The following is a 23119-nucleotide window of genomic DNA, read 5'->3' as shown; positions in this document are numbered from 1 at the left end:
ATTCATCTTCTTTTATTTGGAAATGCAGTTCTCGTTGAGGTAGTCCTTCGGACTGCCATAACTTATATGTTCGTGTGTATATGCTGTATGCATCCCTTCCCTTTTATGTTTCATCCAACCATCAACCAATCATCAACTTTCCAATAAAAACACCAAACTTTCACATACACATAAGCATACAGACATTCCATGTATGTTGGCCGATCGATGAACATACATATGTCCATTGCATCTGCATACATTGCGTACATGGCACATACGCAACGTCGTACATCTGTATGGTCATAGGGTGTTTCATTAATCGTCAAAACATCCAAAAGCATTCAAACAGACATTAATATCATTCAACATATGTACATACATATATTAATGTGATTGTTTATTTTCACATACACGAAAGCTTCCCCACACACGACAAGCCCAGACGATTTGTTGGACCGGCAGATAAGAACCGACTGCAGCCAACACTAGCGACGAACACATCCACAAACACAGCCTCCAGCGCAGTAAGAAAAAAAAAAGAATAACAAACAACCAAATTTAAAAGCAACCATTGGCGCTAATATTAACATATAGCATACCAGCATATGTACGTATGTGTCAAGGTAGCCACTCTAGGGCCATATACGGCATATTCCAATAAGGGACCGTTCACACTGGCACTACTTTTTTTCTAGTTTCCAATAGAAAGTGTCAATGAGTGTTTATTTTTGTTTCTTTAATACTTTTTTTAAACTCCGTTCTTGATTTTATTCTGATTCGCATATATCGTCTCAATTATTGGCCAAACAAACGACAATCATAGTCCAGCGTGATCCAGCGCCCTCATATCTTTTTTTCTCAATCGATAACAACATTTATTCCGATTAATGTGTATTCTGCGCTTAATCCAGCGACCCCAGGTTTTATATAAAACGATAACATAATTTGTTACGATTACCACTATTTTTCAAGCGTAATCCGGCGCCCCTTGCCTTTGTCTAAATTGATTAAGTCCGATTATTGTTTGATTTTGCCTCTCGCTCAATACAGCGACCCTGGTGTTTTTTTCCTAATATGGAACATCCAACTGGTCGCACGCTTATCCAGCGTCCCAATATATAAGGTCTTTCGATCTTGGTTGCACGCTTTATCCAGCGTCCCAATATATAAGTTGTTTCGAGCTTGGTTGCACTCTTTATCCAGCGCCCCGTATTTGTCCAAGTGGACAGACTGTTTCGCCCCCGCACGGTTTTCGGCTCCTCCGAGAGCTTAATATGTCAATTGGCCACGGTGAGCAGGTAAAAACCCGTTTGACTATTTCTAAAACGTCTCAACGAGTTAAAGCCAAGAGCGAGTCCTCTGTGCCCTTCAAAAGCCCAAGTCCTACTCGAAGCAAAAGCCCATCGACAACTCCACGAAAATCCACGAGCACGTCGCTCCAAGTTCCACGGTCAGCATCAAACACGAAACCGAATTCAGACTTCTCACTCCAAGTTACTAGAGCAACCGCAAAAATGGCGCAAGCTGAGGCAGACATGGCCTTGATGAAATTCATGACCATAACCGATAGAGTAGGTCAGTTCGAGGTCAGAGTCAACACCCCAGCAGACTCAATTCAGTCGATCCACACAAGTAGGGTGCGACTCGAGCAGATCAGAGCCCTATGGGACAAGGTGGAAAAGGAATACGAGGCGGGCTCCGAAGCTCTGTCCGGTGTGCAGCGAGCCTCAACGAGACCATTGAAGAAGGTTCACGCTCGCAACATTCCGTTCAGGCCACCATTCCGGCGCCTTCTCAGGGAGGGTGTCGCTTACCCCCAGTCGAGTGCGACAGTTTCAGTGTGGACTATGTTCACTGGCCCACGTTTCGGGATCTTTTCTCAGCCATCTACATACACAACCCTCGGCTTTCAGAAGTTGAGAAATTGTTCCATCTCAATGCTAAACCTAGTGGTGAGGCTAAATCCATTGTGGCCTTATCACCCTTAACCAATGAGGGATTCGAATCAGCATGGAGAAACTTGCAGAGTTGTTTCGAAAACAAGAGGCTGCTGGTCAACAGTCAGCTTAAGATTTTGTTTAATTTACCTTCTGTTGCCCTCAAATGCGGCAAATCCTTGAAACAGTTAGAGAGCACAATTCAAGGTTGTTTAACAGCATTGAAAATAGCAAAAATGGACACCTCTAACTGGGATTGCCTGCTCGTTTTTCTGTGCTCTGCCAAGTTGCCAAAGCTAACGCTGTCTCTATGGGAACAATACAATATGAGTAAGGCAGATATTCCACTCTGGGCTGAATTCCAGGCTTTCTGACAAGATCGTCATCAAACGCTCGAGGCGATTGAAGATTTTAAGCCAAACGCTCAATCCAGAGCACTGCGGACTGACAATAGCTCGCGGGCGATCCAGACCTTTGAGAATCGAGTGACGGTAACTCCACAACTCCAGAGTTTACAGGCTCTGTTCGCAAGAGAACCATCCTATCCGAGTATGTCCGTTGTTCCTACGAATGCCAGTCGGAGAGCGGGAGAAATATATAAAACAGCAGAAGTTGTGTTTAAACTTTTTTGCTAGAACGCATCTGCTTAGGGATTGCACTAGCACGCATAATTGCAATACTTGTAGAGGACGCCACAACACTCTTCTGCACCGAAACGGCACTCCACCAGTCCAGTCAGCGGTCAATCCTGACCACCAGCCCCACGTATCCACATTTAACCACCAGCAAGATATACAGTCCACTCCATTAACGAATCAACCGAATGTGCAAACGTTTCTGGCTGTAAACACTCAAGGGGTCCTCCAGAGTACAGCTTTAATAGAGATTTGCCATTTAGGCATCAAATACTCAGCACGGGCACTTATTGACTCGGGTTCTGAGGCAACCTTTATTTCAAAACGCTTGTTCAACTTGATTAAGTTGCCTTATAAATCCATCCATGCTCAAGATTCAGGGCTCAACCTCACTGTTGCGGCTCAGTCCCGTAAGCGCTGTCAACTCAGCATAGGTTCTCCCGTCAAGCCCACATCCAAACTAAAACTTCTGCATATGTACTACCACAACTGGCCGGGAGTCTCCCATCCTTTACTTTACCTGAAGACTCTTTGGAGCATCTGACGCCTTTGCAACTAGCAGACCCAACTTTCTAACGGCCATCGATCATTCTCAGCGGCTCCCATTCCAATATCTGTGGCACGCTTCTTGGCCAGGAGACCATATTCGGATGGATTCTTTGCAGTCCGATCGCAACGAATCCCACAAGCAGAATATGCTCTTTTTCGTCCCGACTAGCTGTCACCGAGTCCAGACTGGACAACATTCTCACAAAATTTTGGGAGGTGGAGGACGTTCCAGTGAAGCTGGTTAGGGAATACACCTCGATTTGCGAGGAAAACTTTGTCCAATCTACCAAAAGGAACGAGGATGGGAGGTATGTGGTTTCGTTTCCCTTTAAAGAGCCTAACAATATCAATCTTGGGCACTCCAGGTTGATCGCACTGTTCCTCACTCAGTTCCTCCGAAACGAGATTCGACTGAATAAAGACGTTTCGTCAAAGAAGCAGTACGACTCAGTCATTCAAGAGGATTCAGATTTAGGTCATATGCACCAAGTCTCTCCGAACGACTAAAGTGCTGCTCACGGAGCTGACAGCTCTAGTAATTTCTGAAATGCCTCCTCATGTCTACGAGACCTTTTACTGGACCGACTCTACGATCGTTCTTGCATGGCTGAGTAAGCCAGCGTGCACCTGGACAACCTTCGTTGCCAACAGGGTCGCAAAAATCGAACAGTGTACCGACGGAAGCAAGTGGGGACATGTACGATCCGAAGACAATCCAGCTGATCTGGCAAGCCGGGGCGTCTCAGACAGCGCTTAAGGACCGCACACTGTGGTGGCGTGGGCCAGCTTGGTTGCACCTCAAACAGGAGCAGTGGCCGAGGGAGTTGTGGGTCCATCCGGAGACTGAGCTTGAGCAGCGCCCCGTCAAATGTCACACGGTCGCAGTGCCCTTAGCAGTTGAGATCCTAGAGAGGTTCAAATAATGATCCGACTGATTCGTTCCAAATTCTGGATTCCCAAGCTTAAAATGTCGGTGAAACGAACGATACACTTGTGCCTAGTGTGTGTCATCCACAACAAGAGACTGCAGACGCAGTTGATGGGGAATTTGCCCCGTGCGAGGTCCATGCGCCTCAGCCTCAACGGCGTCAGGAGGTGGTTTCGACCGGGTCACGACGCTCAACCTCGCCGATGAATAGTTCCCCACCCCGCAGCTCCTTGTCAACGCCGACGGGCGCGCCTAGCCTGATGCGGACGAGCGTCAGTATCCTTCCGACCGCTGCCGTGCTCATTGAATGTTCATGCCGAACAGCTGAGTCCGGTACCCTGCCAGCAGAGCATCGCTGTAGGCGGAATGTTTTTTTTGACCCGTTTCGGAAGTGGTGCACGAAGCCGCTATATTCCTGTTGGAAAATCACTCGAAAATAAACCCCGACCAGAGAAGGACGAAATCCAACACCCTTTTTGTTTCATTCACTTAAATTCTGGGAATACTTGCGACACCGACTTTTCCGGCCCCCGACGTCTTTATAGACTATTCAAATGTCGGTCGTATTCAAAACAAACAAATTATATCGTGACCCGCTCACTATGGGGGCCACGCGTCAAGAAAACACCACAATTGGAAAGTCCCTCTCGAACGTTAAAGTTTAAAGACATTTTAAAGACATTAACATACACGTCGATCTTGGTATTAATGATACCAAAAGATAACGCCGCGGCCAAGAACTAAAACTTCTCTCAGGTCACGTCAAGAAGTTATTTGTGTGATCGCCCGGCTAAGATGGAAACAAGGTTATAGCTGTACGTCAGCTTTATTAGGGCAATCTCTGATGGTCCTCGCCGGCTGCTGTGCGGGGTCGTTCCTCCAACGTCATTCCCTTGTAGTCCTGCGTCGTCCTCGACAGCGGATGCCGTGCTGGCACGAATAATACCTAGAATAGTATGGTGGCGGGGCCACAAGGTGTGCGTGCTGGCGGTGAATGTTCTTTAGCTCCGATCGCGGTTTATCACTCGGCGCTTTTTTCTTATGTTATGTACTGTCTTAGCCGCGATTTGCCGTCCTTAATAACTTTGAACTGCTTGCACCTTTTCTAGAACATGAAAATCACTTATAATCCCTTATTGTCAGCTTTAATTCCGCCTTCAGAAATCAGAAAACCCAAATACTTACCTTTTTCATGTAAAAATTTGCATAGATCCATTCTTAATTCTTATTTTTTTTCATTAGCCTCCTAAACAAATTTCCCTAAAATGATTACATGTTCTCCCACATGTTAGCCCACATATAATTAATTACTTTGTTTTTCTAATAATGTTCGTAAATATTTCATTACCAATTCTTTAAAATACTTCTGGAGCAATAACGCCCACAAACTGTAAGTGTAAATACTTCTCCTTCCACTTCCTGAGTAACGGAGATCAGATTGCGTTCTCTCTGGTAAAATCAATTAGTTACTTATTAGTAAATCAACCCAAAAAACTAATTTTTCACAACTTACCTTTTAAGAATAGAATGGTTTTGTTTACCATCTTTTATATGTCACACGTTTGCAGAAAAGTAGATAAACATATTTTTAGATCATGTGAAATTAATTATTTGATTTATTAAAAAAATGGTAATTGAATAATAAATGAATTAAAGAAATAAATAAAACATTTATAATGTGGCTCGACCAAAATTTCGCAAGGCGATAAGCTCCGGCGACTGAAACTTAAAAGAGATAAGGCTTCTTACGAGCGTATCTAATTTACATATTTGTGAAGGCAGATTATATAATATATACATACTTATCTACTTTGTCTTATTCATCTATAATATAATAATAATCTATTTATTTAAAATCAACATTTTAAATAACAATATGGCCTAGAATAAAGTACCCCCCAGATAAGATGATAGCAGTGACCCTAACACAGAAAATCAAAAATGGTCCTAGTTCATTGGCACGGTTAGAATTTTGTTTGTGTCTTCATAATTTAAAAAGTCAGTCAGGGTTTTTGATATGCTAATACTATTATTTATTTTTTTTAATAACGTGTTAAATGTAAAAAAAAATTTAAATGGGTTTCTGGTATATTAAACCACCTTTATAGAAAAGTAATATTTATAGTATTGCACGTGCCTTTTATGGGTGTAACAAAACAAAAATACTGCGTAACAAAGCAGTGTTTTCCAGTTCCGCCAAATAGTCGGTGTACAGCCCGTGGCTTTTAATTGCTTCGAAATGGTGACACCCCTAATTATTTTATTAATTATATATATTTATATATTATATAATTGCTTGACATTTTCTCAAAACCGAGTTTTTAATACACCCTAGTTCCCACAGCCAAAAACTACCTTTTAAATTTAGAAATTAATAGCTCAAATTTTTATTTACTTTACGATTATAAGAAAAAACAAATGTTTATAATAACAGGAAGTGTAAGTAAAACACAAATACAAAATACAACTCACTTAATATGTTGTTAAATTAAGCAAGAGAGAACGCTATAGTCGAGTTCCCCGACTATCTGATGAAAAAAATTTCAACACTGACAGTTTTTGGCGGTTTGTGGGCGTGGCAAACATTTTTTTTTGCAAATCGATAGAAATTTACAAGACCAATACAAAAATTAAAAAATATCAAAACATTTCTTAAAAGTGTGGGCGTGGCAGCTTTGGGAGGTTTGTGGGCGTTAGAGTGGGCGTGGCAAACAGTTTTTTGGCAAATCGAAAGAAATTTACAAGACCAATACAAAAATGTAAAAATATCAAAACATTTTTCAATAGTGTGGGAGTGGCAGTTTTTGGCGGTTTTTGGGCGTTAGAGTGGGCGTGGCAACATGAATCGACAAACTTGCGCTGCTTCTATGTCTCTGGAGTCTGTATGCTTCATCTCAACTTTCTAGCTTTTGTAGTTCCTGAGATCTCGACGTTCATACGGACGGACGGACAGACGGACATGGCCAGATCGACTCGGCTATTTATCCTGATCAAGAATATATATACTTTATATGGTCAGAAACGCTTACTTCCTTAAATTTAAATAAATTTAAAAAAAAACCCACTTTCTTATTTTCGTATGAAAATAAAAGAAGAATTAAATAGGAACGTCTGACAAGAATACGAATTTAAGTAATAGAAGATCATATATCCATATCCAAAAATTTGTTTTGACTGCTATTACACTATATAAGAGAATTCGCCATTTTTTTTTATCCTCTAATGCGTTGGGTCCTTTTCGTTAAATTAATCCTAGTTGCAGGATTAAAAAAAAAATTATTACAAAGCACATTCGACGGTTTTGTGCCTAAACTTATAATTACAAAAAATTAACATGTATTTTAATATGCTAAATATTCACGTATTTTTGATTTATTAAGGCATTATTTCCTTTATAGCGAATCTTTTTTATATTTATGTTATCGTAAATAAGAATATCTTAATTTTTTCTTATACTCGTATAAAAATTTTGTGGCAATAATAATGAAGGAATAACTATTTTATGCTTTAAGTAGTTAAAAACTAATGCAATTCTTTTTTATCTTATTATATGCATTTTATTTGCAGTTTATATTGTTTTCGTCTTGTAATATACATGTAATTTTATTGGTGTTGTATTTCAAATTTTTCTTATACACTGAAAAGAAACATTTAATTATTCAATACAGAAAATTATAATGGTTTGCTCAGGCTTATTCCGCATCACTGATTTCATCATCCGTAGAATCAATTTTTCTTCTTTTTTTTTTAGTTCGCACCTGATTTGTTTTGCGTCCACTAGGTTTTGAAGGCAAACTGGATGCCTTCACAATATGAGACATTGGCACATCAACCACATCCTAAAAAGTGCGTAATATTTTTTGGAATTATATTTTTTAATACAATTTTTTAAAAATTTCATAATTGGCACTTACCGTGCCAGTTAATGAGTATCCATCACTAGCGGTGTGGGAATTTTTTGTTGAGTTTATGAATCTTACTCCATCAGAAGAAGCAGAGATATTTGAAATTGATTTATCGCGGGATTCATCAGCATCAGAGTCACCATCATCCGGATCCAGTTTTAACATCAATTGCTTAAACTAAAATCAAATTAGCAAAATATTGGAAAGTTTGTGTGTTATGTGTATTGATACCTACATCAAGGTATTTAACAACAAGGTCCAATTTCTCTTCTTGAGTAAATGTAAAATTTATGTCCGTACTCAATTTCTCTTGTGACATTTGTTTCTTTATAACATCAATTGTCGTTTTCGGATTAAAATCAATAACACTTTTACGTGTTACAGCTTTTTCATATAATTTTTGTTCGGAAGGTGAATATCTTGAAATTTTACTGTCAGTAATAGCATACATTTCCTTTAAATGATCTTTTAGAATTAAAAGAAGCATACATGCTTGAGCAGATGTCATACATTTTATTATTTCCGTCATATCTTCGGGCAATCTATTAAACAACACCTGTGGGTCTTCTACATCATCATCGTCTTCTAATACATCTCCTTCCTTGTCGCTCGGTATTATATGTTCCTTAAACGTAGCGAGTAAATGTGTTCCAGCCATTGAAATTAAGAGATCAATTTGATGGATAAGATATAGAGGCTCATCTTGAACTACATAGGGAAAATAGGCAAGGTTATCAGCAATATATAACATTTGTTGTAATGATGTTTTCTGATCGTCAAATTGTTTTGTAACTGTTTGCACCAAAGCACGCCTTTGCGGCTTAGTAGTGCGAAGAAGTGTATAAAGAAAGTCGTTTAAAGCGGTAGTTGTGTTATCTGGTCCGCGATTCCTTAAATTGTAAATTAATGTATTAAGTATAAAGATTCAGAAATATTTTGTAAGAAACTTACGCATATCCTCTAATTATTTCCAGTTTCCCTCTGTTGTTAATTTGTAAAATTTTTTGTAGCTTAAAGCAAAGTTGTAGCCCGAATTGAACTTTCATATTAACAAATCCAGAGTATGTTTTATCAATATCTTTTAGCAGGGCATCAGCTCGATGGGCGGACTACAAATATTTATTTAAAAATTTCAAGTTAAAAAAACTTAATTTTGTACTAACCTCTATCCTATGGTCTGTGCTTAAACAAATTAAATACGGAACCATTCTAACTGGATGAACCAAACCTTGACGAAGGACAATCTGTATTACTTTAACAGCCCATAAACGAACTGTATCATCCCGATGTAGAAAGCATTCTAGAATTTCTTCTAAATATAGTTGAATTATTCGACTTGCCATGCCAGACGAAACGTCGTTCATTTCCTTAAGGTCTTCGTGTTTTGATTGTTTTTCCCCTGTAATCATTAGAAAAACGAAAGTTCGAGCTTAAATATTTTTTCTCAAAAATTTCATATTATAATATTTATATTTTCATATTTTGAACATATTTTGTATTTCTTTTTATTTGTATATATATATGAAACATTTTTAATTCTTGTTAGCGTGGAGCTGCACTTTTTAACAATTAATCATTTGATACCCAAAATAAAATATTTTGCTAGACCATACTTTATGGGATTTTATGTTTTCGAATTATACTCGTTACATGTAGAGTAAAAAAATATACTAGATTCTTTAAAAAGTATGTAAGTATATTCTCGATCAGAATTACTAGCTGATTCATTCGAGCCATGTCCATATAAGGTTTTGATCTCGGGAATTGTTTTATTTTTTTTTATTTTAATTATGCATACGTGGATTCCAACTCACCCATTTGGGCGCGCCGGCTAACTACAGTTAGTTGTGTCTAAATTTATAACAATAACATACAAGGGCACAATCACATATAACAAGTGGCATACATGTCAGGGACCGAGCCTCCTCAAAGGAGATCGGAGAACGAGGTCCCTCGGTTGCCTTCTGTTAAGTCACAGTGGAGGGCGAGTACTGCCCAGGTCGTTTGCCCTTAGACTTTCATGGTCGACTCAGGTGCTTGTTAATTTCATCAAATACCGATTTAAATCTTTGTGCAGGGTTGTGTTTCGCACAAACCACTCGCAACCAGTGACCGGTCTCGCAGACCTGTTCTCCATAACCTAGGCCCCTTTGTATATACATAGTCACCTTATTTAGTCATGAAATTTTACTGCGAGACCGTAGTAGTCAATAGTGCTTTGCCATCGTAGCACGTATGCGTGTAAAGTCTGCGATCCAGAGTTACTCCAAGATACTTGGCCGTGTTCGGTTCAGGTATCGGGGCCTCCTCAATATAAACAGCTGGTGGTGTGTTTGCCGCTTTTTCTCGCAATATTCCAGCGCCGGCCGCAGTCCGAGAAACTTGTTGCTTAGTCCTGTATGATATCAGCAGCCTCAAGCTTGTAACTTGTAAAGTAATGGGCATAGTTTGTTAAACTATTAATGCGCACATAAAGTGGTCGGCTGTCGCGGTATGCGTACAAGAGAGCTGCTGGCTCTAGAGCTATCTGCTCTCTGTCTACCCTGGAAACAGGGAGGGCTAAGCTGAGATCGTGTACAAAATAATCAAACTGCCAATTTAAGGCAGAGATATAGCATTTTTGAATAAAATATATTTAGAACGTAACATTTTTAATTTAATCGCAGTAAAATTAACAAAGCTACAGGTCTTAAGCAACACAGATCATGTGCTCATTTAACGGATAGCGTATAACAGAAATGGAAAAAGATGTGCAAGTGAGAAATGCACAATCCGTCGTATACAGGATCAAAAGGATGCTTTCGATACCTGCACTGCAACGTACAGATCCGGCATTGATAATTTTATTTAAGCAAGAAGTAAATTAAACGCCCTCTTACTTTCTGAAGTCGGTGAACATTATATAGCCAAAACCATCAAACCGAGTGCTTGTTTAACACTTTGAAGTTCTGGCCAGGCTAATAACAACCCTATAGACAAGCAGAACACCCCAACGCCTATTGTTTCCAAGTGAAATGAAGTGCCCCCAATGTGCAAACAAACTTTATACACACCTGTGTTAAGGGGAAAAAGGAGCTCCCTACAATCAATACGAACTACAATTTCAAATATACCAAACCAGACCTTGGCCTAAGCAAAGAACAATAAATATTTGTTTCTAAATATTTTCAAAAGGCAGTTAGTTGTTAAGCTGTGCTCCTAAGATTCCAATTGTGAAACGCTCTTATTTAACCACCCCTTAAAACCTTCCCCTTTATTATAACAACATTTGTTTTGGCAATAATTTTAAGAAATTTATCGTCCTAAATTGCATTTTCTTGTTTCTGCCAGGTAAATGTATACCTACAAAAAGTAATTGTAAAATTTGGATTCAAGTTTGCAATGCTACGCCATTTAAGTTGCCAAAATATAGAAATAAAGGTACTGTTAATTATTCCATTGAAAAATAATAAAATTATTATTTGAATGTAAAGTTAACTCAAAGCATTTAAATTTCGGATTAATTGAATCTTTCGGACGAGGAAGGAAGGATTAGTATACACGCTGATATTTTGGGAACAATAGAATAAAGAGTTGAAATGCCAATTATTATACTGCTAATTACTCAGCTAATTTTGGCCTATGCAGCACACCCAATATATTCTGAACCCAGTTACGGCTACCTAAAAGTCTACGACTTAAACGTTATTTTGTCAATCTGTAACTGTCAACTCACTTAAACTATGTTTGATAAAACTTTTACAACTGGCTAAGAACACTTTAGGTTTATGTATAAAGTTACCAAAATAAAAAAAAATTATTATTATATGTACATCATAAATTAAAACGTATTAATTTTCAAACATGAGAGAACGCTATAGTCGATTACTAAATTACTATACCCGTTATTTTGTTTTTCACACAAAATTTGATACAGGTTCTTTAATCTATTTTTTTGAATAGGTAAAAATTGAAGACGATCCAAAACACGTGCAAGCAAAGCAGCTGTCAACGATTAAGTGAACATTCAAAATGGCAAAGCTTGTCGTAACCTGCAAAAATTCAAAATACTTTTTGAACACACCTCGTATGTCTCAGGATTCTGCATTCTTAAACTTAACAATTTGTATTTTGTAATTCCGGGTATTTAGGCGTTTATATGGACATACGGTAATTGCCAGCACGACTCGGCTAGTGATCCTGATCAATAATATATATACTTTCTAAGGAAACGCTATCTTCTTCCTGTTACATACTATTGAACGATTTTAGTATGCCCTCGTACTTTATGAGTATGGGATAAGTTTACTTAGACTAACCATATTACCCGTAGAAATCGATAATTCATAGTCATGTGTCAGAGAATAAAATAAATAAATAAATTGAATATACTAACATTCTTTTTCCTTATTGTGCATAAACATTTCAGATTCTGTTAGATAAATCCAAATATTCCGCATGCAGATTATTTTAAAGCCGGCATCGTTGGAGATTGAGCTTAGTATTTCGCAATACAAATTTTTAAGTTCGGGTCTAGTAAGATAGTCATCGTTTAGTACACAAAATGATCCAAGCGAAATAAGTGCTTGCTTTCGAATTTCTTGATTAGTACAACGGCAGAAGAACATCAAGCAATGGAATACATCCTCACATATCGAATCAGGCAGTCCATCATTTGTTTCACCTAAAAAATATATATAATATTATCCAAAATCATGAAAAAAAGTACATACCCAACGCAATAGGAGACGTAAAATCAAAGTATCTCATTAGTATTCCGATCGTAAATAAACTTCTCCTAAAGCTGGGAGTGTAAATATTATTTACACTGTTGTTTCCTTGTATAACTTGACTTCGAGACCCATCGAGAACCCGATAAAACCTTTAAAAAGATAAATTTATATGTAAGCATTTAAAAAAATTTTAATAAACACAGAAGACAAACTGGTACACTTTCATTTTATAATTTTATTACTTTAATATCATATTTACTTATAAGATAGCGACACTATCATCGGGTAGCCGAAGTCTTAAAATTCCTTGCAGCTTTCACACATTTTATATCTGTACAAATTTATTTAAATATCTAAAAGATATGTATTATAATATAATAGAGATCAGAGAACTGCAAGAGTGGCATTTTTTGCCACCCTGATCACACTCAACAATTTTGAGTGCCGGTGCCACTCACACCGGATTTAGCGGGTACATACAAACACCCGGTCAAAATATTCGGGTGTCTGCAAACACCCTGGTGCCTGCGCACCCGAATCAATGCGGCACCCTACGTCGCGGGTACCAATCACACTCGCCACTCATAACGAAGGGTAGAGAAGGCAAACATGCAGAAAAAGGCAAGTGCCTTTTTCTCGGAAACACCCGGGTGTCTTGGTAAACACCCGGGTGTTTTGGTAAACACCCGGGTGTTTTGGTAAACACCCGGGTGTTTTGGTGAACACCCGGGTGTCTGGTAGACATTTGAGTGCCTGTGGTAGGTAACATACGAAAAAGAAAAGTACATTAGTACTGAAAAACGAAATATATTATGCCGAAAATCTGTAGAATTATGCATTCTATTTACAGAAATTTAACCAACACGTTAAATTATTTGCTTTGTTAAAATTTTTAATACTTAATTACCATATTTAACTTTGTATGTATAATTTTTCTTTTTAAAATGATAAAAAAAACAATAGAAATAGAATTGTGTTAATTAAGTATAAATACTATTTAATAATATACATAATATATTATTTAATAATACATAAGTTTGTTTTTTGTTAAGACATTAGATACATCAAAACGCAAAAACATGTGCACGACCTTTTTTTTGGGTGTTTCCATTCACCCTAAATTTTTTGGACCGTGTCTCGCTTCCACCCATACAATTTTTATGCATACAGAAAAGTACCTGCGGCCGTTCCTTGCTTGCGCGTCACCCACCCTAAACTTCTTTGCACAGCAGACACCCGGGTGTTTTTTGTGCAAGTACAAAAAACACCCTGGTGGCAAAACACCCGGGTGTTTGTCATTGCTAAATTTAGGGTGTCTCCAAACACCCGGGTGCGGAGACTCCCGGTGTTTAGCGGGTACACTTAGGGTGCCGGTGGTTGGCTGCAGTTCTCTGATAGAGATATAAAATATTAAACGCTATAGTCGAGTTCCCCGAATATTTGATACCCGCTGGTGGAAGTGCGAAGGAGAAATTTTAATTCTTCTAAGCGTTAGAGTGGAAGTGGCAATAAGATTTTTGGCAAATCGGTAGAAATTTACAGGACTAACGGAACTGTGAAAAATATAAAAACATTTTTCAATAGTGTGGGCATGGCAGATTTGGGCGGTTTGCGGGCTTCAGAATTTAAATTTAATTAAAACAATATTAAAAAGTGTGGGCGTGGCATTTTCGGGCGGTTTGTGAGCGTGGCAACATGTTTCGATAAACTTGCGCTGCGTCTATGTCCCTGGAGTCTGAGTCTTAACTTTCTAACTTGTATAGTACCTGATATCTCGACGTTCATAAGCGGGGACAGACGGACATGGCTAGATCGACTCGACTATTGATCCTGGCCATGAATATATATACTTTATATGGTCGAAAACGCTTCCTTCTGCCTGTTACATACTTTTCAACGAATTTAGTATACCCTCCTACTTTACGAGTAACAGGTATGTACGAAATGGCAAGAAACGTAGTATGTGGGAGTTACGATGGCCACCATATCGATAACAATTCGCAAGTCGAAAAATAAAATGAAAAAACATATAACAACTAGAGTGGGCATGGCAGCGTTGGGAAACTAGCTAATCGTATCTTTTTAGCCGTTATAGCTCCCAAGGTCACAGCGTTCATATGGACAGACATACGATTGAAAAGGTGGACATAGCCAGATCAATTCGTCTAGTTATCCTTATCAAGAATGTATACTTTATAGAGTTGGAAACGCTTCCTTCTACCTGTTACATACTTTTCAAAGAATCAATTATACCCTTCTACTCTATGAATAACGGGTATATCTAAATTAAATAAAATATTAGTATTTCGAAGTGTAAAAGGAATATTCAAGAACTTATCACCTTATATTCGGCTAAAAATAGAATAAATAAGAGGCTTAAGATGCGAAAATCCCAAAAACAGAATGTATCTGAAGTCTGGATGCTTAATCTCAACGTTCTAGCTTTTTTAAGTCCTGATATCTCGACGTTCATACGGACATGGCTAGATCGACTCCGCTATTGATCCTGATGAAAAATATAGTTTTTAGTTTATATGGCGGACATGGCTAGATCGACTTCGCTATTGATCCTGATGAAAAAATATAGTTTTTAGTTTATATGGAAGAAAACGCTTCCTTCTGTCTGTTACATACTTCTCAACGAATCTTGTATACCCTTTTAATCTACGAGTAACGGGTATAATAATTTGCTTTTGTAAGCCATTTGTAAACGCTTACTACCCAAGGAAAGGGTGCCAGATTAATTTTTCCGTATTATGATAACTTATGTAGTGACGAGAAAGAGAGTTACGATGGTTGTCGGGTTTTGCAGCCGCCAGCAGTTACAGCAGTATTGGAGACACAACCTATCTCTACGGCACCTTAGGCGTGCGATTATCTTTCCTTTCAAAGCCCGCCTCTCCCGCGCTCTCATCATCTTGTACTCTCGCGCTTCCACCTTTGGCGATCGATCTGCTGTTCGCTCTGCATTATAAGTCGCTCAATCGCTTTCGTAATCTATGCATGAGTGCAACGATGCAAAATCTTGTTCGAACGAACAAATAAATTATTCGTCTGTTCATTTCTCGAAAAATAGCTTTAAAAAACCTATTAGCTCAACAATGGTTATTACCGACAAAAGCGTTGTGCCCACCGATACTACGCATTGTCTTTGTATATAACTTCGTTATGCGTGTATGCTTATATAAATCTTTGATTATGTTAATGAAATTTTAAAATAATTTATAATCATAATTACGTCGCCGATTATCCGGCCTCACCAAATTTTAAGCTATATCCAAAATGCTAAAGATTTTGGAATATTCAATAAGAATTAAATCTAGTTTTGGTAAAATGGACAAGCATAGATACATATTTTCAAAAATTAAACGTAAAAGGTTATAAAGATTAATACGTACTTTTGAAAACAGTCGCGGATCAATTTAAAGTTATGTGTAATTTTATTCACAAGTGCACCCAAGCAAGAAACACAACTAGTGACTTCGGCTTGATTTCGCGAAACAACCAATAACATTAAGTGCTCTTCCAACGATGCTAAAAAGGATTCACTGGCATTATTAACCAGGGGAACTACTTTTTCGAGAATATCTGCAACTGCACATATAAACTTTGCGGCTGTGGCAGAATGACATTTTATATTGAGATATGGCTCGATTGTTATAGCATGCTTGACAAGCAGTTGGGGCCGCACTTTAGCTAGTAAATGAAGTGTGGTAATGCAACCCAGCATTCGCGAGTTATCTGTATCTTCCAACTCAATTAGTCTGTCAACTAGGCCGTCAGCTAGTTGTTGACAAGCTATCACAATATCCATTGGTGGCTCTGTATTCTTTTTAATAAGTTCTTGAGCGAATCCATCCGACTTTAGCATATTATCTCTTGGCTTAAATATCTATATTAAAGGAAAAATAAATAAAAATTATTAAAGGTTTTTAAGTTATTTTTTTTACTTACACTCATTAGAAGACCCTCCAACCAAGTAGTTCCAGTATCATGTGAAGTATTTACCACGTCTATTATATGATTTATTTTCCTTTGTATTCCAATCTAAGCAACAAGTTATGCCGTAAGAATTATTTAAAACGTTAACTTAATTATAATTAGGTGTAAGCTTTGTATAATATACTTTTTCTTTCTGTAAGCAAGATAAAACGCCATAGTCGAGTTTTTATCGATACTATCAGATACTCGTTATTTAGAAAATGCTTCTGGCACATAGATAGAAATTATAACTTCAAAAGTGTGGTAGAATTGGCAAGACTAATAACAAAACAAAAAAATATCAAAACATTTTTTAAAAGGGTTGTCGAAGTGTTGTGGGTGTTAGAGTGGGTGTTGCTAAAAGCATTATAAAAAAATAAAAAGAAAAAATTGCAACTTCTTTCAAAAATGTGGCCGTGTCATTTCTAGGCGGTTGGTGGGCGTTAGAGTACTTCTTCAGAATTTTTATGCTTATTCTCTATTCTTATTGCCAGATCGACTCGGCTAGTGATTCCAATCAAGAATACATATATACATATATATGCTTTATAGGGTCGGTCATTCCATCTGTTACCATTTAAATGTAAGTAACGGGTGTAAAAAAGCTTAATAATTTTGCTGCATGTGCTGCTTATTTCAAAACAATTGCGTTTGAGTTAAAATAAGCCGTCTTTGCCGAACAATGTGAACCGCGAAGGTCTTGAAAGTCTAGAAGGTCTAGAGCCGGTTCGCCCTCAATAACATACATTTTTAAATAATAAAAGATTAAGATAAAAACTAGTTTTGAATTTACATCCTTCTCTTAAGACTGTGTTACCAAAAGCCAATTTACCAAATGCCTAGTTCTCTTTGATCATGTATTCTATTTTTTTTATTTAGAATTTAGAGGGTTGTGCACCTGCCAAATAACTTACGTCGAACTTAATATTTCTCGTAATAAACAGAACTATACCACCGAATTTAAACCATGACTGGTACAGAGTATACAATTATATTAAATATATAATATAATATATAATAATAATATAAATATAAAAGCTAGAATTTCGGACACTTTAAAGCAGTTATGTTCTGATAAGAATAAAAATCTGATTTGGTTAAGAAATGAACATTTGTCCAAACTAAGATCGAAATCGCGCGAGCTATAAATAATCGAGATCGCGTACAATCTCAAGAAGAGTCACTTTCCGGACCTGAACTAGCGGTCTCTGTTGTTAAATAAATTCCTTTTGATACTTAAAATTTAAAGTGATATATTTATTAAAATTAATCTACAAAATAAATATTGGTACGTACTTTGTCATTTTTAATGCACGGTGTAAACCACATTTTCATAAAAACTTCAGTAACAAGTTTTTGAATTCCTTCTTCGTCATGAACACGGCGTATCATTTTAACACAAATTTCGGGAATTTTAGCAAAATCTGGATATTCTAAACAAATATCTCGCAATATTTTAATGACCCTTTTTCGTACGGAGACACCAGTATCCTACAAGAAATTATTTCTTTTACGTTATGAAAACTTTTTTTTTGTATATTACCAAAATACGAGTGGACAGCATGTCATAATACTGATCGATTAGATCTTGATTACTAAGAACAAATTTTCCAACCAAATCTACTGCAGCTTCTCGTACCGAAATAGCCGTGTCTAAGAATTTCTGATTAACTCCCATTTGCATATCTTTTCGTTTTAGGACCAATGGATCAACTTCCACAATGTTGGCAAGACATTTCATTGCGCGTGTTCTTACTGCTATCGACGGTTCACTGTGTCATACCAAAAATGTATAATTAGTAGAACTTCAAAAACGGACAGCACTTAATATATACTCACTTTACGACTAAAATAATTTTTTTTAGACATCCATCAAAAGATTGACTGAAGGGCCTTTTGGTGGCCAGATATTGCGCTATTAACTGTGCGTTATTATAATCTATGTATGTTTTGATGTGCTGATTAGATGAGTGGTTTTGTTCGCCAAAAACTGAAAATGGCTTAATTTTGTTGATAAAATATTGCTTTCTAGCTTCTAAAGCATTAAAAATTTGTATATTTAGTTCAAAATTATTGCCCTCCATACAGTGAATTCCTTTTTTTTTTGTATCGGTATCGATTTCATCGCACGATCCAGAATCCGACGTATCCATATATTCACCTTGAATAAAGAAAAAAATATAATTATATATAAAATAAGCTTAATTTATTGTAAATAAACAACTTAGGGTTTGAACATTGGAAGCCAAGTCAACGTTTTTATCATATCGATAAAAATCGGCCAGACAGATATATTGTAAAAAAAACCATCAGATATCCGTTAGTCAGCTAGTAGGCAAGCTAGAGACAACAAAAATTAATCGACAAATTGTTCCAAAGTGTGGGTTTTAGGTTGTTCGTTGACGTTAAAATAGGTGTGGAGAGGTGCGTTTGGCATCAGTAGAAATCCCCAATGCAACTAATTAAATGAAAACAAGAGAGAACCCTATAGTCGAGTTCCCCGACTATCTGATACCCGTTACTCAGCTGGTGGAAGTGCGAATGAGAGTCTTAAACACTGAGAGTTTTTGGCAATTTGTGGGCGTTAGGGTGGGCGTGGCAAAAAATTTTTTTGCAAATCGATATAAATTTACAAGACTAATACAAAAATGAAAAAATATCAAACCATTTTTCAAAAGTGTGGGCGTGGCAGCTTTGGGCGGTTTGTGCGCGTTAGAGTGGGCGTGGCAAAAAGTTGTTCGGCAATTCGATAGAAATTTTGGGCGGTTTGTGGGCGTTAGAGTGGGCGTGGCAACATGAATCGACAAACTTGCGCTGCTTCTATATCTTGGGAGTCTGTATGCTTAATCTCATTTTTCTAGACTAGATTTTCTAGACAAGATTTTCTAGATTTTTCAGACGGACGGACAGACGGACATGGCTAAATCGACTGGGCTATTGATCCTGAACAAGAATATATATACTTTATATGGTCGGAAACGCTTCCTACCCGAGTAACGGGTATAAAAACATATCGGCAGATACTGGCTGGGTACTGAGGGAGCCGTGATAGCCGCAGCTGTACCGTCTCTTTTTCCGCCATCTTCAACACGTGGAATACTGTATATAAGTTATCACAAGCTAAGCAGAATCAAATCAGCCAAATGCGCGTGCAACAAAGGTTCCACATCCAATGGCGGCGTAACTTGATCCGCGGATCTAACAGCCGACGAAGAAGGTCACGACGCGCACGGTCAGCAGATCCGTACGCCAAGTAACCGCTACAGAACGGCACGAGGCGCATGGTCAGCGTTCTCCCGCGACGATGCCAGGTATCCATAGCTTTCCTTAGGAAAGGACATGTAAACTTAAGTTAGTTTTTAGAGAACCGCAAACATATCCAAACGTATTATAATTGTTTGGGAACGAGACACCCTGTATGCGCGAACAAGTCACCCTTTATCTTTGTTTACATTATCATTTGTCTGCAGCTTCAGCGGAGCTTATCAGCGGAATCAATGTAAGCATCGCACCGCTGTAATTGTCCGCGAGCTTGCCCAGTGCTTTTCCAAACATCTAACTCCCTTCTAACTGTAACTTGTTTACGTCTTATGCTAGTTTAATCGTATGGCGTGAGTACAGCCAAAGCTTAAGTCAGTCACATTTTTGATCTACAAGAAAACGTACGCATCGGTGTCGAATATAAATAATATTATAATATAAAGTGTCGGAAATTAACCAATAAATCAAACTAAACAGTAACACTGGCGGGTTTATTTATGAACAATAATAAAGTTTGATAAACGCAAATACTCCGTAACTAAGCAGTATCGTTAAATTAAAACGGTAATTTCGGAAATATGATCGTGGAAAAAATAATAAAAAACGCTTTAAACGCTTTGAAACGCTCCTTCGTCGACAAAGGGTAAAAGTTGTTTAAGAAATATAATACAACGAACCCCTTGACTTAGTCAAATCTTTGCCGGATTTTTCTGGTAAAGAAGACGAATATGTCGCTTGGCGAGAGACGGCAACATTCGCTAACGAGGTATTTGAACCTTATAATGCACTATGGGGAAATTGACCTGTTTTTTTGGCATAAATGTATTTTTTAAAGTGTTTCAAATTTTGAAATTTTTTTTTAACATATTAAGAATTGATCAAAGATTTATAATCTGTAACGCAAATGTTAAATTAACAGTCCACTGTTAAAACTAACAGCTGTAAAGTCAGCTGTTGCAAACACAAAGTACATGCCATCGGAGAGCTTCTTTTATTAGTGCTTACTTAAATTAATATTTCTTGAACCACAAGGCCTAAACCCGTCAAATAAATACTCATTCTTGAGGTGTGTACTATGTGTTTCTACTAATATGTTGCTTAGTTCGTGCGTGTAAACTTAACAATTTGTATATTTATCAAGTAATGTTCTCGTCCAACTTTCAAAATAAAATTTAAACTTTGAATAGAGTTTTAAAAAATTGTTCAAATTTGTTTAGTAAGTGTGTTAGTCCATGTTGTAGAGTGAACACATATGTAGGTTTCATTTGCGAATTTTTGCGACTTTTCGCGAAAATTAAATTATTAGGTAGCAACCTCTCAATTTTCAATGCGGCCCTCCTAGTAGCGTGGCGCACGCATTGTTGGGCATATCGACGACAGTCTTCTTGAAATTAATCAAGGTTACTTATGGCATGTTTCATAACACTTTTTTGCATAAATGAAAAATAAAAATAAATAAATGAAATAAAAAGCTTTATAATACCCGGCCTGGACGGAAGGCAAGGCCCGATGAACATCATATGAAAACTACCACTGAAACGGCTCTGGCCTTATGACGAACAAAAATGAAAAATAAAAATTTCCTATTTTTCAACGTTAAAATAGATACTCAAGAATATATTGGGTAGAAAAAAAAAAAAATCGTAAAGATAGGGGGGCGGGGGGGCTGATGTGGGCGGTTGTTCGAAGGCGGCGACACGCCCACTTTGCCAAATTGATTGTAAAGGTGTGTATAAGAATAGACAAAAAAATTATCATCGTATCTTAAATATTTTACGAGATATTAATTTATGCCAAAAAAACAGGTCGAATTCCCCATAGTGTAATGGCAGTTCAAGGCACTTCCAAGCACTTGGTATTATAAGAAATAAGATTAAATGCACGGCCCGTGTAATTGTATCATCTTTTAATACATCGTTGAATTTCAAGGCTAGCCAGAAGATATTTTACCTATGCTGATAAAACGCCAGGACGGGTTACTATACAGAAACTCGGTACTCTTAGACAAGGATAGCTATCCTTGCTTAAATACTATGACGAGGTAGAAAAAATTTTAACCTTACTCACAAACAAAACAATTACGGCAAATGAATCTGCAGCCGGAGCTGTTTAAAATAAACAGTTCAGAAAGGATGGATTACATTATTTCGTTGCTGGTCTTAAAAAGACCCTTAAATCGGTCAGTTTTTTTGGCTCAACCCGAGGATTTACCGTCAGCTTTGTCCGTAGTCCAAGAGGCAGAAAACGTTGCTAAAACTAACGAGGAAAAATATCAAAAACCTGTAGGCCAGCAATAGTAACCAGAGGAAAAATACTAAAGCTAATAGTAATAACCATAAAAACAGGTCAAACCAATAGTCAAACTCTCTGAGAAATTCACACTCAAATTCCTTAAAACAACGGTTCCAAGGTCGAGATCCACAATCACAAAGAAATTGAAAAAGCATACGATAGTTAGCCGGCGCGCCCAAATGGGCAGAATTATTAGAAAAGAAGGACACAAAGGGGCTCCAAGATTTCCCGGTATGCCTTAATAAATAAAGTAAAAAAAAAACAATCACAAATACCTGAACCAATGGAGGTTGACCAGTCGATATCGTGTTTTCGACAACCAAATATTTTTTACAAGAAAGCTAACTCAACCCAGAGCCGACAGAATTGTAAATGTAAATGTTGATAATGATTAACAGTCCCTAGCTGAGGAAAATTCTCAAGCATATGAAGATGATGCGAGCAATAATTCTTGTCATTTTTAGGAATAAGTCCTTCCTCCCGTTTATCAAACAGGCTTAATTCTTAAGTTACTAATCGATAGCGGTGCCTGAAAAAATTATATCAAACCTTTGTCCACCTTAAGGAATGTCTTACTCGTTAAGAAATCTTCTTAGGTTAAGTCCATCCATGGGGCACAAAGCTTACAAAAAGTAACCAATTAAATTATTCAGTACAACAACCTTTTTATTCATATTACCAACTCTTAAAGATTTTGACGGTTTAGAGAGACTTGACCTACTTATGCAAATTTACGCACAACTAGATTTAAATGACGGTATCATTAGGTTTAAATGCGGCACTCACTCGCTTAACTTTAAAACGTGCCCTGATGTAAATTTCATAAAAAAATCTATGAATACCTGGCATTGCGCCTCGTGCCGTTCTGTAGGTTACTTGGCGTTCGGATCTGCTGACCGTGCGCCTCGTGACCTTCTTCGTCGGCTGTTAGATGCGC

General features: G+C 37.5%; 1 protein-coding gene and 1 long non-coding RNA gene across 2 annotated transcripts in view; one reads left to right on the top strand and one right to left on the bottom strand.

Annotated features, from left to right (window-relative positions):
* Positions 1–215: 215 nt before the first annotated feature.
* Positions 216–12582, top strand: LOC120320763. Its single transcript, XR_005560306.1, has 2 exons — positions 216–506; positions 11879–12582. It is a non-coding gene; the product is annotated as an uncharacterized LOC120320763 (long non-coding RNA).
* The window catches only part of LOC120320444 (nipped-B protein), a 93764-nt gene continuing 78015 nt past the window's right edge, over positions 7371–23119 (bottom strand). The window contains 12 exon segments of the mRNA XM_039371314.2: positions 7371–7870; positions 7946–8113; positions 8172–8826; positions 8888–9045; positions 9100–9335; positions 12312–12599; positions 12649–12797; positions 16047–16540; positions 16603–16695; positions 17926–18120; positions 18173–18401; positions 18469–18790. Of these exon segments, the coding sequence (XP_039227248.1) occupies positions 7724–7870; positions 7946–8113; positions 8172–8826; positions 8888–9045; positions 9100–9335; positions 12312–12599; positions 12649–12797; positions 16047–16540; positions 16603–16695; positions 17926–18120; positions 18173–18401; positions 18469–18790 (3134 nt within the window). The 3' untranslated portion in view covers positions 7371–7723.

This window comes from Drosophila yakuba, chromosome 2L (genome assembly GCF_016746365.2).
Source record: "Drosophila yakuba strain Tai18E2 chromosome 2L, Prin_Dyak_Tai18E2_2.1, whole genome shotgun sequence".
NCBI lineage: Eukaryota > Metazoa > Arthropoda > Insecta > Diptera > Drosophilidae > Drosophila > Drosophila yakuba.
Note: the sequence above shows the minus strand (reverse complement) of the source record. Positions and strands in the feature narration are given on the sequence as shown.